General features: G+C 40.0%; 1 protein-coding gene across 3 annotated transcripts; it reads right to left on the minus strand.

Annotated features, from left to right (window-relative positions):
* Window positions 1–10,405: 10,405 nt before the first annotated feature.
* Window positions 10,406–11,770, minus strand: LOC143901635 (uncharacterized). 3 transcript variants are annotated; one of them, XM_077414061.1, is made up of 4 exons: window positions 11,702–11,770; window positions 11,238–11,560; window positions 10,954–11,159; window positions 10,406–10,869 (listed from the first exon to the last, which is right to left on the minus strand). In XM_077414061.1, exons 1-4 carry the CDS (start codon window positions 11,740–11,742, stop codon window positions 10,480–10,482), a joined length of 960 nt encoding a protein of 319 aa, XP_077270187.1. In that variant the 5' UTR covers window positions 11,743–11,770; the 3' UTR covers window positions 10,406–10,479. The 3 variants fall into 3 exon arrangements, with proteins under 3 accessions (XP_077270187.1, XP_077270188.1, XP_077270186.1); XM_077414062.1 differs by having other exon boundaries at window positions 11,718–11,767; XM_077414060.1 differs by having other exon boundaries at window positions 11,681–11,757.
* Between the last annotated feature and the right edge of the window lie 4,082 nt (window positions 11,771–15,852).

Genomic DNA, 15,852 nt, shown 5'->3' on the forward strand with positions numbered 1-15,852 from the left:
CGTGTAGAATATATGACGGTAAAGTAAGATACCGAAGTCTTAACCAGCTATAATTAAAAATGTTTCCTTTAATAGCATTTATTTTTAATATGATACTCTATTAAGATATCTTATATTTATCTTACCGTGGCAAAACATTCCATAGATGCATGAAATAGTTTGCCAACACTCAAAGTAAACGGATCCATGACAGAACGTCCAAAAAAAATATCCCACGACAGAACATCCCGCGACAATATGTCCAAAAAAATAATATCCCCGTGACAAAACTTTCCACGACAAAACACCCACGACACAATCGGCACATGAATTATGTCATTGTCGGTTTTATTACGGTATTACATTAGTACATGCGTTCATACTAATATATGACCATTTCAACGCGTGGAAAGTTATAAGACAGTTATATTTCTCATCGACTGTATAGAGATGTTTGAATCTGTTTACAATAGCACGTGCGTACATATTAACGGCTTGTAAACACTAACAGCAGTTCCAACTCAGCTTGGACTGCGGCAAGAAGCAATGCCACTCACATTTCTAACTAGTCAAAAAGGTGGGAAATTGTTACAGCACCAAAGTTTCATTTACTACAAGCACCGTGCAACTACAACAACAGTGTTTTGGCGATGCACTCGCTACGCGCAGGAGATAAAGTGTCCCGGGCGTTGCCAAACGACAACCGAGGAAGAGACAAGTAACATCAACATGTATTCGAAAAACACCCCTCACGTGTCACCTATACATTACATATTTTATTCAATATTCACGACGTCATCACCGATATAAATTTCCAGGATCCGTTGTGAGCGAAACGACGCATAATCATGCACGCTCCGGATATATTGCACGTCAAGCAAATCGCAGTTACAAACCACATGAAACGAAAAGCGATCGAATCTAATGATCCAACGAAAAACATTGTTTCTGCTGCGTGTACCGGTATCACTGCATCCGTAGCAGCACAGTTGCCACCTACACATTCATTCTGCCGCACGGTTCAAAGGACACGATTACGAGCAAATGCTCCACCACCAAATCCGTATACTGCAGAGGATCTGATTATAACGGGTGATTACTGTAAAACAAAAGCAGGTTCTAAATTTATCGACTACGACAATAAACGACAGGACCGCATAATTATTTTCACCACAAAGCAGAATTTAAAATTTCTACAAAATTGCAACCAATGGCACGCTGATGGCACATTTAAGACGGTACCAAACATATTTACCCAATTATACACGATTCACGGGCTTCACGAGAATACAACAATTCCCTTGGTATCAAGAGACACGGTAGTGTCTCGCGCCAAGTACACGCGGAGCGAGACCGACCGTGACTCTTTTACGCGACGCGACGGGTTGCGAGTAACCGAGATGTTGAGATCTCGATAACGAGTGAACGGATCAAGTTCTAAGTAGGCTTGATCGATAGCTTGGGGTCCAATTAGGGGGGGGTTTCTCTCATAATATTCCGCTACGTGCCCTACGAGCGGAGATATTGCGACGCAAAGTCCAAATGTGAAAATTTTTTATTAAGATACTTCTTCTACTTCTAACGCCGACGTCTGATATGATGACGTCATAATCAGAAACGTCACTTTCACTTTTTCGACGCTGGCGGCGCAGGTATCGCCAGTTTCGATATCGCGCGCGTATTTCGAAATTAGGTCGATAGACTTATCGGTCAGAAGGAAGATTTCTATTTAGGTAAATTAGGTATATATATAAATAATATATATTGAGTTAACGGAAAAGAAGATTCTCTACGCTTGGCAGAAAATGCCGCTAGGGAATTTTTAAGTCGATTCTTATGAATTAAGCTTGAATTCGATGTCTAGGTATCCCAGGTTGCCGATGACGAGGTCCAGATAGTGCGCTTCATAGTTTTCGGTGTCCAGGTGTAATAACACGTTGAATTCGATGTCTACGGGTCCCAGGTTGCCGATGACGAGGTCCTCATAGTGCGCTCCGTAGTTTTCGGTGTCTACGTGTATTAATACCTTGAATTCGATGTCCACGTGTCCCAGGTTGCTGATGACGGGATCCAGATAGTGCGCTTCAGAGTTTTCGGGGTCCATGTGTAATCGTACGTTGAATTCGATATCTAGGTGTCCCAGGTTGCCGATGACGAGGTCCACATAGTGCGCTCCGTAGTTTTCGGTGTCTACGAGTATTAATATCTTGAATTCGATGTCCACGTGTCCCAGGTTGCCGATGACGAGGTCCTCATAGTGCGCTCCGTAGTTTTCGGTGTCCAGGTGTAATCGTACGTTGAATTCGATGTCTAGGTGTCCCAGGTTGCCGATGACAAGGTCCACATAGTGCGCTCCGTAGTTTTCGGTGTCTACGTGTATTAATACCTTGAATTCGATGTCCACGTGTCCCAGGTTGCCGATGACGGGACCCAGATAGTGCGCTTCATAGTTTTCGGTGTCCAGGTATAATCGTACGTTGAATTCGATGTCTAGGTGTCCCAGGTTGCCGATGACGAGGTCCACATAGTGCGCTTCGTAGTTTTCGGTGTCCAGGTGTAATAATACGTTAAATGCAATGTCTAAGTGTTCCAGGTTGCCGATGACGATGTCTAGATAGTGAGCTCCGTAGTTTTCGGTGTCTACGTGTATTAATACCTTGAATTCGATGTTTAGGTGTCCCAGGTTGCTGATGACGAGGTCCAGATAGCGCGCTCGGTAGTTTTTGGTGTCTAGGTGTAATAATACCTCAAATTCGATGTCTACGTGTTCCAGGTTGCCGATGACGAAGTCCACATAATGCGCTTCATAGTTTTTGGTGTCTAGGTGTATTAATAACTTTAAATCTGAATGGGTGCGTTCAGCCGATACTCCGTTAGCCTAGCAATTGTGAGCAGTCGCTCGTTTTCGCTCGTTTCCTCTCCTTTTAATCCATTAGGTCAAAAGACAGGAAACGAGCGAAAACGAGCGTCTGCTCACGATTGCTAGGCTAGAGGAGTATCGGCTGAACGCACCCAATGTAGGACACGTAGATATCGAATTCGAGGTATTAATACATGTAGACACTAAAAACTACGAAGCGCACTATGTGGACCTCGTCATCGGCAACTTGGAACACGTGGACATCGAATTCAAGGTATTAATACACCTGTACACCGAAAACTATAGAGCGCACTATGTGGACCTCGTCATTAGCAACCTGGGACACCTAGACATTGAATTCAAGCTTGATTCATAAGAATCGACTTAAAATTTCCCTAGCGGCAGAATTAGAATTGTCATGACATAATAAAAATTGCTAAATTAAAATTATGTCAAGACATAATAAAAATTGGACAAAAATTATGTCTAGACATAATAAAAATTGGATGAATTAAAATTATGTCTGACGTAAAAATAATTATCAAAAATATCGATACCTGAAGATATCGGTACATACATATACAGTTGCGAACAACATTCAGTAAGACACGCAAATAAAAATAAATAAAGAATTTTACAGTTAACGACTTATTAACATTAATCATGCTTTATTGAGATTATGTTTTATGTTGAAATTGAAAAATATATACAAGGTGTACAACTAAAAGGGTTACAGATTATTATTTTAAAAAAACTAAGCAAAATATTAAATTGTTGTTTTCTTTAGAAATAATAGTCCGTAACAATTTTAGCTTCATACCTTGTATTATATTGTTACGCCCGTTCGCCCGTGCCGAGACGTTCGTTCTCGTGGGTTGAAATTGGCTTCGCTCCGCAGAAGTTTCAAGCCGAAGCGCGTCCCTTGACAACGGGGACGCATAGAATTATTGATTTAATTACCGCCCGTGAGATTGATCTGGTGACTCGAATCGTTCGGTCCGGTTTCCCAGAACTTTCTTGTATTCCGTTCTGAGTTTAAATAAACCCGAGTTCCTTTTTGTATAACGAGAGTGGTTATTTCTGCGATCCCGGAAGTACGCGGACGCGTTCGTGAGTGCGCGCGACACGAATAGCGAACGGAGCGTAACACTTTTTGGGGGCTCGTCCGGGATCGCGCGTGTGAGTGTGTGTGCCATGACGACGCTAGTTGCGACGAGAAAGAGACGCCTGGTGGACTCTTCGGAGCCTGCGACGGAGTCGGCAGCTTCAGAGACGGCAGCTCTCCAAGCCGTGCTACAGGAGATGCGGCAAATGCGCGAGGAGCAGGCGCAACGTGATGAGGAACTCGCCGCAATGCTTCGCCGGCACGATGAGGAGCTCCAATTTTTACGGGGAGACCGGTTGCCTTCTCAGGAAACACAGCTAAGTCCTTCCAATATTAGAGCGAATCGCGGTCCGGAAGTAGAAGCCGTTGGTGTGGCAAACGGCGCGCGCAGTGAAATCGGATATAAACTTAAACCTGACACGTTTGACGGTGTGGTTCCGTTGCGAGAGTTTTTCTCGCAATTTAATTTAATCGCACGCGCGAATCAATGGGACGACGCGATCAAAACCGTAGCTTTAGCGTCGTGCTTAAGGGGAAAAGCGCGTTCTGTCCTAGAATCGGTAGAAAATTTAGAGAATTTGGGTTACGAAGAACTAAAGTCCAAATTAGAACTACGTTTCGGTGAGGGGCAACTTTCGCAAAATTATTATACTCAGTTTACGAACAGAAGGCAAAGATTCGGGGAAGATTTAGCTACTTTCGGTCACGAATTGGAAAGGCTCTCTCGATTAGCTTATCCTGAATGTCCCTACGCGGTTCGAGACAAGATCGCGTGCGCTCAATTTGTTTCTTCCCTTTCGGACGGATTTGTTAGAAGGACTCTTCAGCTAGAAGGGATTACCTCGCTGAAGTTGGCCATAGAGAGAGCAAAGGCCGTCAAAATTATACAGGGAGGAAATTTTGAAAGAAGGAGGGATTTTGAGAAGCGATTTGAGAAGGGGAAGGATAGGGGCGTGAAGAGTAATGAAAAGGGGGACGGAGATGAAAAAGTCGAAGAAAGAGGAAAGAAAGGTTATGGTTATGAGCGGAGAGATTGGAATAGAACAAAAGAGTGTTGGAATTGTGGAAAGGAGGGACATTTCCGGTTTGAGTGTCCTGAGAACAAGGGAAACTCGGTTTAGTTGCTCTCGGCGGGGGAAGAACAACTGAAGTGGGCATTACCCCGAGTGTTAATTGTTCTAATTGTTCTCAAACATTTTCTGTTAATCGAATAAAGTCAAGTTCAAATTATTTTAGTTATAAGGAGATGTTGGATGGTAACGAGTGTTGTTTCAAGATAGATACGGGTTCGGATGTTTCGATTCTTAGTAGAAGAATGCTTAGAGAGGGCAAGCACATCATTCAGATTAAGGACAATTCTCTTAGATATCCCACTGGAGAGGTAATTCCCATCGAATTTAAGGTCATGGCAAAAGTTCTCTTGGGAAAATATTTCGTGGAAATTCCTATGTATGTAATAGACATGGATGATGATTGTTTATTAGGTGTAGATTTCTTAAAAAAGATAAATTTAGAAAATGTTTTTGAATTTGCTTTTATTTCTTCGGAATCCGATAAAGAAAAGGTTTTGAGTTGTTCTCGAATTCAAGTTTCTTCCGAAAGAGCTCCATTCTTGAAAGAACTCTATACTAATAATTCCTCAAATTTAAATAAGGCTCAGAAAGAAATTTTTACGGATTTCTTAGAGGAGTATCAGGATGTATTTTCCGAGGAGATTGTTGCTGGTAATTGTGGAGTCGTCGAACATGTCATCAATTTAGAAGATTCTTCTCTTCTCCCATTAAGCAGGTTCCTCGTCGAAATTCCCCTACGAATGCGAGGGGAAGTAGAAAAGATTATTGAGGAAATGAGAAAGCAAGGGGTCATAGAAGAGTCGCAAAGTCCGTGGGTTTTTCCTGCTGTTTTGGTAAGAAAAAAAGATGGAACGTTGAGATTTTGCGTCGATTATAGAATGGTAAATGCAATAACTAAAAAAGATTCGTTTCCCTTGCCTAGAATAGATGACATTTTCGATCAGTTTTCGGGAAACTTTTGGTTTTGCACTCTGGATCTTAAAAGCGGTTATTGGCAGGTAAAGATTCGTCCTGAGGATAGGGAAAAGACTGCCTTTTCTGTTGGACGTGGATTATGGCAATTCACTGTAATGCCTTTTGGGCTGTGTAACGCTCCTGCTACCTTTGAGCGTTTAATGGAAAAAGTATTGCGAGGATTATTATATAAAATTTGTTTGGTTTATTTGGACGATGTAATAATTTTCGGTAAAAATTTTAATGAAATGCTAGAGAATTTAAAGAACGTGCTCTCACGGTTACGTTCTGTTAATCTTAAAGTAAACCCTAAAAAGTGTATTCTCTTTGCAAAGGAAGTAAAATATTTGGGACATATAGTCTCTTCAGGAGGTGTTACTACAGATCCGGAAAAGATCTCTGCTGTGAAGGATTGGCCGATTCCACATAACAAGAAGCAGCTTCGAAGTTTCCTAGGGTTTTGCTCATATTATCGGAAATTTGTAAAAGGATTTTTTTCTTTAGCCAAACCTTTATATGCTCTAACAGAAAATCAGGTTAAATTTTCTTGGGACGAGAAGTGTCAAAGTGCATTTTTAGAGTTGAAACGAGTGTTATCTTCTTCTCCAATGTTATCCTTCCCGAGTGGGGAAGGAGAATTTATTTTGGACACTGACGCTTCAAATATTGGAATTGGCGCAGTCCTTTCACAAAAGCAAGAGGGAGTAGAAAAAGTCATTGCTTATTTCAGTCGTGTACTCAGTAAGTCTGAGAGGAATTATTGCGTTACTCGTCGAGAACTCTTGGCGATAGTCGATTCTATTAAATTTTTCCGGCATTATCTTCTAGGGCGGAAGTTTTTGATTCGTACGGATCATGTTTCTCTTAGGTGGTTGATGTCCTTTAAAGACTTAGAAGGGCAATTGGCGCGTTGGCTGGAAAGACTCCAGCAATATGAGTTCGAGATTATTCATCGCAAAGGTTTAATTCACAAGAATGCCGATGGGCTTTCTAGACGACAATGTGAATCATTTGGTTGCGAATATTGTGTCAAAGTGGAGAGAAGGCAGATTAAAGAATCAAGAAAATCAGTCGCTCGTATTATTCTCATAGGAGAAACTCTTCAAGATTGGCGCAAGGAGCAATTAGAGGACGTTAGCATTGCTTTTATTTACCGCGGGAAGGAAACGGGAATACGTCCGTCTCGTTTTGAAATACCCGCTGGAAATGTCTCCGCCCGAATATATTGGTCTTATTGGGATGCTTTGAGTTTAAAGGATGGGGTTCTTTATAAGAGATGGGAAGCACCGAATCTTAAGTCAAGTATTTTTCAGCTTATTGTTCCTCGAAACCGTGTTAACCAGATTCTACACTTTGGAGTCAATAAAACTCTTGAAAAAATCCGAAAGCGGTTTTATTGGGCTACCTGTAAACAAGATGTGGAGGAATGGTGCAAAACTTGCAAAGTTTGTGTGTCAAAAAAAGGCCCTTTGGGGAAGGAAAAGTCTCCATTACAAATTTATAATGTTGGGGCCCCATTCGAAAAATTACAAATGGACATACTTGGCCCTCTTCCTATTACTACTTCCGGAAATAGATATCTCCTCGTCATTGTTGACTGTTTCACCAAATGGGTAGAAGTTTTTCCTCTCAGGAATATTAGGGCAAGTACAGTGGCAGAAGTTTTCGTTAATCAAGTCATTTCTAGACACGGGGTCCCTTTAGGCCCAGTTCAACAGTGGCCAGTTAGCTTAACTAGTAGTTAAGTAGTGATGCCAACCACTGAAACAAAAATCGGTGAGCTGTTTACAAGGTTAGGTTTTAAGATAATTCGGTGACAGTTTACAAGGTTAGATTTTGACAATATTGAATCGGTGAGCAGTTTACAAGGTTAGATTTTTGACAATATTGAAAATATATAAATTTTGTAAATAAATGTGATTTATTTTTACTATATTTAATATTTTTATTCCATTCTCTCTCTCTCTCTCTCTCTCTCTCTCTCTCTCTCTCTCTCCAGTTCAGATTGATAGACTTGTTCAGTTCCTTGCCGTTGAAGAAATCTTGAAGTATAGCTTCTGAATCTTTGGTATCCTAGTAAAGCCACCGACTAGAACAATGCTGTGAACTTGAGCTTTGTCCATCTTCGCGTTCCTGAGCGCCTTCTCTACAGGTTCGAGAGTGCTTCTGAACATATCTGCGCAGAGTTCTTCTAACCTAGCCCTAGTAATGGACGTGTAGAAGTCGATACCCTCGAACAACGAGTCGATCTCAATGCTCGCCTGCGTTGACGAGCTCAACGTTCTCTTCGCCCTCTCGCAGGCGGTCCTCAAGCGTCTCAGGGCCCTCCAGGTCCTTCTTGTACATCCTCTTGAATTCCTGCACGAAGTGGTTTTTTCATTATTATATTAGCAAAGGTACATATAGTTTGATTATTGTTTTTTGCTGTTAATAAAAATAGGAAATAACATTTTGAAGAGTACTGCAATATAACGTCATATTAAAATGTAAGTCAATAGTCAGTTTTAATTGTATTTTGGAGAAACAACATGAATGGATGTAAAAATTAATTTATAACAAAAAATTTAAAAATATATTATATTTTTTAGTATCAGCATGCAAAGACTGTGGGATTTACTATATGAGGATGACGATGAGGAAATGGAGCAAGGCGCAAGAGTTCCAAGAATTTTGCAATTACAACATAGGATTAGACTGCGCATCAATTATTTTGAGGAATTAGATGAAAATGCATTTATTGATCGTTTCCGATTATCAAAGCAGAGTGTTGCTATGTTGCTCAATAGGATTCATCACCAATTAGAACATTTTACTAGCTGGTATGTATATAAAACTATAAAATATGGTTCTATGATAAAATGCTTGAAAAGTATTTGACTTAATGATCTCTTCAATAATAATATTTATTATCTTATATATATATGTATAGGAATTATGCCATTTCTCCAATGATCCAGTTACTGGTTGCACTGAGATTCTACGCAACTGGATCATTTTTTATCACGGTAGGAGATTTCTGCGGAATAAGTAAAGTTTCGGCTCATACGATTGTACATCGCGTTTCCCCAGCAATTGCAACTTTGAGTGAGGATTTTATTAGATTTCCTGCACAGCCTGACCAAATACGCCAAGCTCAAAAGGAATTTTTTGAAGTTTCTGGCTTCATTCGAGTCATAGGAGCTATAGATTGTAAGCACGTACGAGTTCAATCATATGGTAACTAAAAACATTAATATATATATATATATATATCGCACAATGATTCATATTTGATTAATACATTTAATTGAATTTTTGTTTTATTTGTATCAGGTGGAGAAAACGCAGAGTTATATCGAAATAGAAAGGGCTATTTTTCGATAAATGTGCAAGCTGTGGTAAATGCACGATTAGAATTTATCGACATTGTAGCGCGCTGGCCTGGAGCAACGCATGACTCCACCATATTCAATAATTCGCGAATAAAAGCTTTATTTGAAGCTAGGAGATTTGATGATGGAATTTTACTTGGAGATTCCGGTTACCCAAATCTGCCCTATCTCATGACACCTTTGAATAATCCAATGACACCTGCTAAACAATTATACAATGAAGCTCAAATTCGCACACGGTGTGTAGTAGAACGCACATTCGGCATATGGAGTCGAAAATTTGCCGTACTCAACATCGGTTCTCGTTTCTTTACTGTTGAACGAACATTACCAGTAATTGTAGCGACCGCGGTACTACATAACATCGCAAGGCAAGCTAAGCCGCCAGATCCACTGATCAATGGAATTGTGTACGATGAGATACCACAGATTTGCGATATAGATTTGCCTGGCGAAAGGAATGATGCGAGACAACATATGATAAACAATTATTTCCAGAGGTAATCATACTATACAATTGATATAGCATAAGTATATATTTTTATTTCTATTTTTGTTTAATCAAAGACATATTGCGAAATAACGTATTAATAATTTTGCAGCTTATTATAATGAACAAACGGAGACGCAGTCATATGGAAAACCTGTTTCTATTAACACAGCTCATATTTTTTATTTATTAAAAAAAATATATACACGCAATGACACACACACACACAAGAATAAAAAAAAATAACTTAATATACATCATTGATTGTACAAACGTCGTTTTTATATTTCTATTAACACAGTTCATAATTATTGTTATGAAATATATGTATATGCGTAATCAATGACAATATAAAAATAAAATACCTTAATGCATCATTAATCGCATAGCCACATCGTTTTAACGTTTCTATTGACACAGCCCATAATTATTGTCATGAAATATATGTATATGCGTAATCAATGACAATAAAAAAAAATAAAATAACTTAATGCATCATTAATCGCATAGCCACATTGTTTTCTATTGACACAGCCCACAATTATTGCCATGGAATACGTACTAAATTAACAAAAAACTGAACATAAGTTAATTTCTCTTGTCACCATCATGTCTTTTTTGCCCGTTTATATGTATGTACACGTAGGTTAAAGAAGAATCTCTTCTGAAGATTCAGATGACAACATACTATCTGAATAGGAAGAAACAGGCTCTCCTCTATTCGCCTTTCTACATTTTATTTTAAGTAATTTAACTGCAAGTTGCTCTTTTTCGAGTTTTCTTTTTAGTATTTTTGTTTCAATTCGCTGCTTAGCTTCAATGTTCTTCAGCATTAACTTTGCTAGTGCTGTTTTTGTCTCCATAAGATTTAATGTTTCTTCGTTGGAACTGTTTGACTCCACTGGAACCTTTTTTGGGCGCTTATATTTACACTGAATACTTTTTCTTGCATTGGAAAGCGGAGGACTGATGATTGTTTTCAATTTTTGAGGATTATATTCCGCCCAACTGTTTAATTCTCTGCTTTTTACTAAATGCTGAAAATTGTTGTATCTCATTAAAATAGTATAAGTTTCTATATGTAAAACAACAATAAACAAAAATATATGATATTGACAAACCTGAAAAACACTTGTGTGATTTGGATCATCATTCTCCATATCATCATCTAGTAGATTTATTACAGTTGATGGTGTTTCTACATCATTTGATTTGGGTGTTAGTTTGTCAGAATCGAACGGATTGATCAATCCATCGATGGATGGTCCAATTATTTCATAAATGGCATCGGCCACAACATCAGTCACAATATTTGAGGATCCACCACCTAATAAATATATGTGATAAAAATAAATTCTTGCTCGTAATCAAAAGCACCTAAATAATTGAATGTTAATTAAATTACCTGTGAGATATGTTTCTCTTTTATTTTTTGCATACAACTTCTTGGCGTCCTTTTTAGCATTGATCCAGAAGTTTTTTATGTTTCCTAATTCGCGAGGGCGACAGTTGCTTTGCTGATTATACTCGTCTAATATCTTGAGCCAAGCCTCTTCTTTGTCTCTAACACTCACAGCATCAGTCCGCTTATTTTCTATTATTAATTTGTATTTTTTTATTAATGATATAAGTATCAGTTTTTCATCTTGAGAAAAATTTGGTGCTCTTATTCGGTTTGTTTTGATATCCATTTTCGTTATACGATGCAATATCGTAATGAGAACAAAGCTGGAAATTAATTATTTCAGTGTTCAATATATATGTTTAATATGTATATTGTCAATATTTTTCACTTATGTATTTTGCGATAATGCAACTTGTCAAAATCTAACTTTGTAAACAGCTCACCGAATTTTGTTAAAATCTAACCTCGTAAACAGCTCACCGATTTTTGTTTCAGTGGTTGGCATCACTACTTAACTACTAGTTAAGCTAACTGGCCACTGTTGAACTGGGCCTTAGAAGTCCATACGGATCAGGGGATAAATATTGAGTCCAAACTTTTCGCGGAATTGATGAATCTCCTTGGAATTCGGAAAACGAGAACAACTGCTCTACATCCGCAATCGGATGGACAAGTCGAGCGGCAACATCAGATTATTATTAGTTATTTGGCGAAGTATATTTCTGAAAATCAGAAAGAATGGGATCGCTGGGTCCCTATGTTTTTATTGGCTTACAGATCTTCTAAACACGAGACTACTGGAGTAACTCCCGCCGAGCTGTGTTTTGCCCGAGATCTTAGGTTGCCGTTAGATCTGCTTTTAGGAAGTCCTCCAAGGGGAGGATCTCAGTCAGTTGAAGGTTTTATTGGGAATTTGAAAGAGAAGTTGGACAAGATCCATTCCAACGTTAGGGAACGTATGGATATAAAGTCTTCACGAGCAAAGTCTTGGTATGATCGAAAGGCCAGGCAAACTCTTTTTCAAGAAGGGGAGAAAGTTTGGTTTTATAATCCTCGTAGGATGAAAGGTAGAGCCCCTAAATTGCAGAGCAATTGGGAAGGACCTTTCTTAATAGTGAAAAAGTTGAATGATGTGGTCTATTGTATTCAAAGATCTGTGAGACATAAGAAGAAAATTGTGCATGCAGATAGGTTGGCTTCTTTTTCCGAAAGACATTAGAGTTTGATAGGGATATTATGGACTAGGTTGGGTGTAATGATTTGCGGGGAAGGTTAATTACGGTAGAAATTAAGATTGTTGTGTTGCATTGTTTACTGCGCGTGTTATTTTGTTCTTAGATATTTACGGAAGCCGAAGCGGTCGTAACTCCTCACCGAGTTGGACATCTTGGGAGCTGGCTTGTTGCCGAACCTAATACCGGCAAAGGATAAGACTGCCTCTCTCACGGTTGTTTGATCCGTGGTTTTTCCGTGAGACATAGGGCAAATGCCGAGGCAGGGACTTGGGGAGTCTTTTGAGACGATGGGTCCACGGTAAGCTTCCCCCCCTTGTCCGAAGATTTAGAAGTGGAGCAGCGACATCTCCGACGACTTCGGGAGCTGAGAGGAAGAGGCCGGTGTTGGGAGGCGAGATCTCCTGCGAGGGAATTGATGAGGGGTCGCGCTGGAGTCGGCAGGTGGGAGATAGTATTTTCTTCCGGAAAATGTCGATTGGGGACTCGCTCCATGAGGAAGAGGACATGATCCTGGACTCGAGAAGAGGACGGTGCCCGGTAACCTGTGGCAGCAGCCCAGGGTAGGGCAGGAAGCCGTGAAGAGGACATGATCCTGGACTTCCAGAGTACGGTTGGGACCGAGAAGAGGACGGTGCCCGGTAACCTGTGGCAGCAGCCCAGGGTAGGGCAGGGGGCCGTCCCGGTACCCTGGAATCGTACAGAAAAGTTCGCCCAGTCAGGAAACTGCCCCTCTGGATTGTCGGGACGACAATCTGAAGAGGGGGGGCAGTGTTACGCCCGCTCGCCCGTGCCGAGACGTTCGTTCTCGTGGGCTGAAATTGGCTTCGCTCCGCAGAAGTTTCAAGCCGAAGCGCGTCCCTTGACAACGGGGACGCATAGAATTATTGATTTAATTACCGCCCGTGAGATTGATCTGGTGACTCGAATCGTTCGGTCCGGTTTCCCAGAACTTTCTTGTATTCCGTTCTGAGTTTAAATAAACCCGAGTTCCTTTTTGTATAACGAGAGTGGTTATTTCTGCGATCCCGGAAGTACGCGGACGCGTTCGTGAGTGCGCGCGACACGAATAGCGAACGGAGCGTAACAATATGCTGTTTATAAGATTATAAGATATATTGTTTATAAGATTAAGATGCGTGACACTACAAAATGGCGTGATATCCGTACAAAATTACCTTTTAAAAAAAAGGTAAAAAAGAGCGCCAAGTACACGCATAGTAGTGTATATGTATTATGTTGTTACCCTGTTATGTTGTTACTTCGAAAAAAACAAAGTGGTAGTATTATACCTTCAAATAGCTTTATCCTGTACATACTGTTTATAAAATGCGTAATATACTACAAAAAGGCGTGATATCCGCACAAAATTACCTTTTTTAAAAAAGGTAAAAAAAGGCGCCAAGTACACGTATAGTAGTGTATATGTTGTTACCTAAAAAAAATGAAAGTGGTAGTATTATACCTCGAAAAAACTTAAGTAACAAGTGGTAGACTTTTATATCTTGAAAAATCTCGAAAAAATCTAAGCAGTAGTATCTTTATTTCCGAAAAATTATAACTCAAGTGATACACGTCACAAAATTATGTTTCCTTATCAAAAAGAAAAGTCGCGCTTCAAGTGATCTATTACAATTACAAAAAAGAAATGATATCTCTTTAAATTAGAGCGCCAATTACAGAGAGAACATGTATATTGCCTCAAAAAATAATTGTTGCACTACTTTGAAAAATCTTTACATTGTGTCAATTAGAAAAGAATGTATGATAACAATTTTATAAGATTAAAAAATTTTATTTAAATTTAACAAGGGAATACAAGATATTTAAATACAAAGTTTACATGTGTATTTTTTAATGGTCACAATGAATTACAGAGGTAACAGTACAAAATACAAATATTTTATTAAAATATTTAATCCAACGAGGAAATACAATTTGTATTTAAATATAAATTTTATATATGTATTTTTCAATAAAATAAAATATTTAATCACAAAGAATTACAAAGGTAACAGTACAAAATAAAAATATTTTATTAAAATACATAAATTTTTCTTGTAAAAAAACTTGGCGCTGTTAGACTTCAAAATTTTAAATAAATAAGGACAACAGTAAATAAAAATAATTCAGAGAAAAATGCGATGGGAGTAATATTAAATGATTATCAGCGTGGATGTGGGAGTGAATGATATGGGTGTGCGTGACGACGCGGACGGCGGATAATGCGGCTTATAATTAAGTATAGAATAAATTTATTTATTTATTTAAAATTTCGAGGTCTAACAGCGCTAAGTTTTTTTACAAGAAAAATTTATGTATTTTAATAAAATATTATTATTTTGTACTGTTACCTTTGTAATTCTTTGTGATTATATGTACTTACAACAAAAAAATCGCGAGAAACTTACATCGAATTTTTGGGCGCATTAAAAAATCTGCAACGGAAACTCAAACCAACCGCCGCCGCGCCGTAACAACGGATTACGAACTCAGTTTCATACAGGCGTTCTACGAGGTGTTTCAGACCAGTACAGTGCATGGATGCTATTTTCATTTTTCGCAGTGCATTTGGAAACAAACATATTCAGACGAATGGATTACAAACAAGATATGCGCAGGACGAGGAATTTGCACAACAGCTAAAAAAATTAATTGCACTGGAATTTGTTCCAGTCAATGATGTCATTTCCACATACGAACAACTCATTGACACCGATTTTTATACTTGCAACGAGGTAATATTACAACCTCTACTTGATTATTATGAGGAAACATGGATCGGAAAACAGAATCGAAGAGGAAAACGACGAGATGCACGCTTTCCAATTGCACTCTGGAATGTCTACAACAGAACTTAGGAAAACCTACCGCGTACCAACAACGCAGTTGAAGGGTGGCATCATGGATTCGCGGTACGTTTGCAGGCACATCATGTTACAATCTGGAAATTCATCGAGGGCCTACAGTAGGTATACAATGAGGATTCTACCCCCGGGTGGTGCTCGAGGGGGGGTGAGGGGCGGGGAGGGGGGAACCGCGGGGGGGGATACCGCGTCTTCGGGCGCCGCGGGGGGGGGTACCGCGTCTTCGGGCGCCGCGGGGGGGGGTACCACGTTTTCGGGCGCCGCGGGGTGGGGGGGTTCCGCGTTTTCGGGCGCCGGGGGGTGAGGGGAGGGGGTACCGCGTATTTCCGGCGCGGCGGGGGCGGGCGGACCGCATTTTCCGGCGGTTTACCACGTTTTCCAGCGCCGCGAGAGTCCGCGTTTCGGGCACCGCGGGGGAGGGGTTGGCCGCGTTTCGCCGCGCCGCGAAGCGTTCGCGTTTTCGCCGCGGAGCGGGGCGAGGGGGTCCGCGTTTCGCCGCGCCGCGGAGTCCGCGTG

The sequence above is a fragment of the Temnothorax americanus genome, unplaced genomic scaffold (genome assembly GCF_048541705.1).
Source record: "Temnothorax americanus isolate GAGA-0224 unplaced genomic scaffold, ASM4854170v1 Scaffold35, whole genome shotgun sequence".
Classification (NCBI taxonomy): domain Eukaryota; kingdom Metazoa; phylum Arthropoda; class Insecta; order Hymenoptera; family Formicidae; genus Temnothorax; species Temnothorax americanus.

What these genes read in the sequence shown, in the direction of transcription:
- LOC143901635 (XM_077414060.1), bottom strand. Translation starts at nt 11,742, where the DNA reads ATGCCAACCACTGAAACAAAAATCGGTGAGCTGTTTACGAGGTTAGAT. An exon ending in TTAGATTTTAACAAAATTCG is followed by an intron (nt 11,561 to 11,680) that starts GTGAGCTGTTTA and finishes ATTAATTTCCAG; the next exon opens with CTTTGTTCTCATTACGATAT. An exon ending in AAGAGAAACATATCTCACAG is followed by an intron (nt 11,160 to 11,237) that starts GTAATTTAATTA and finishes TATATTTATTAG; the next exon opens with GTGGTGGATCCTCAAATATT.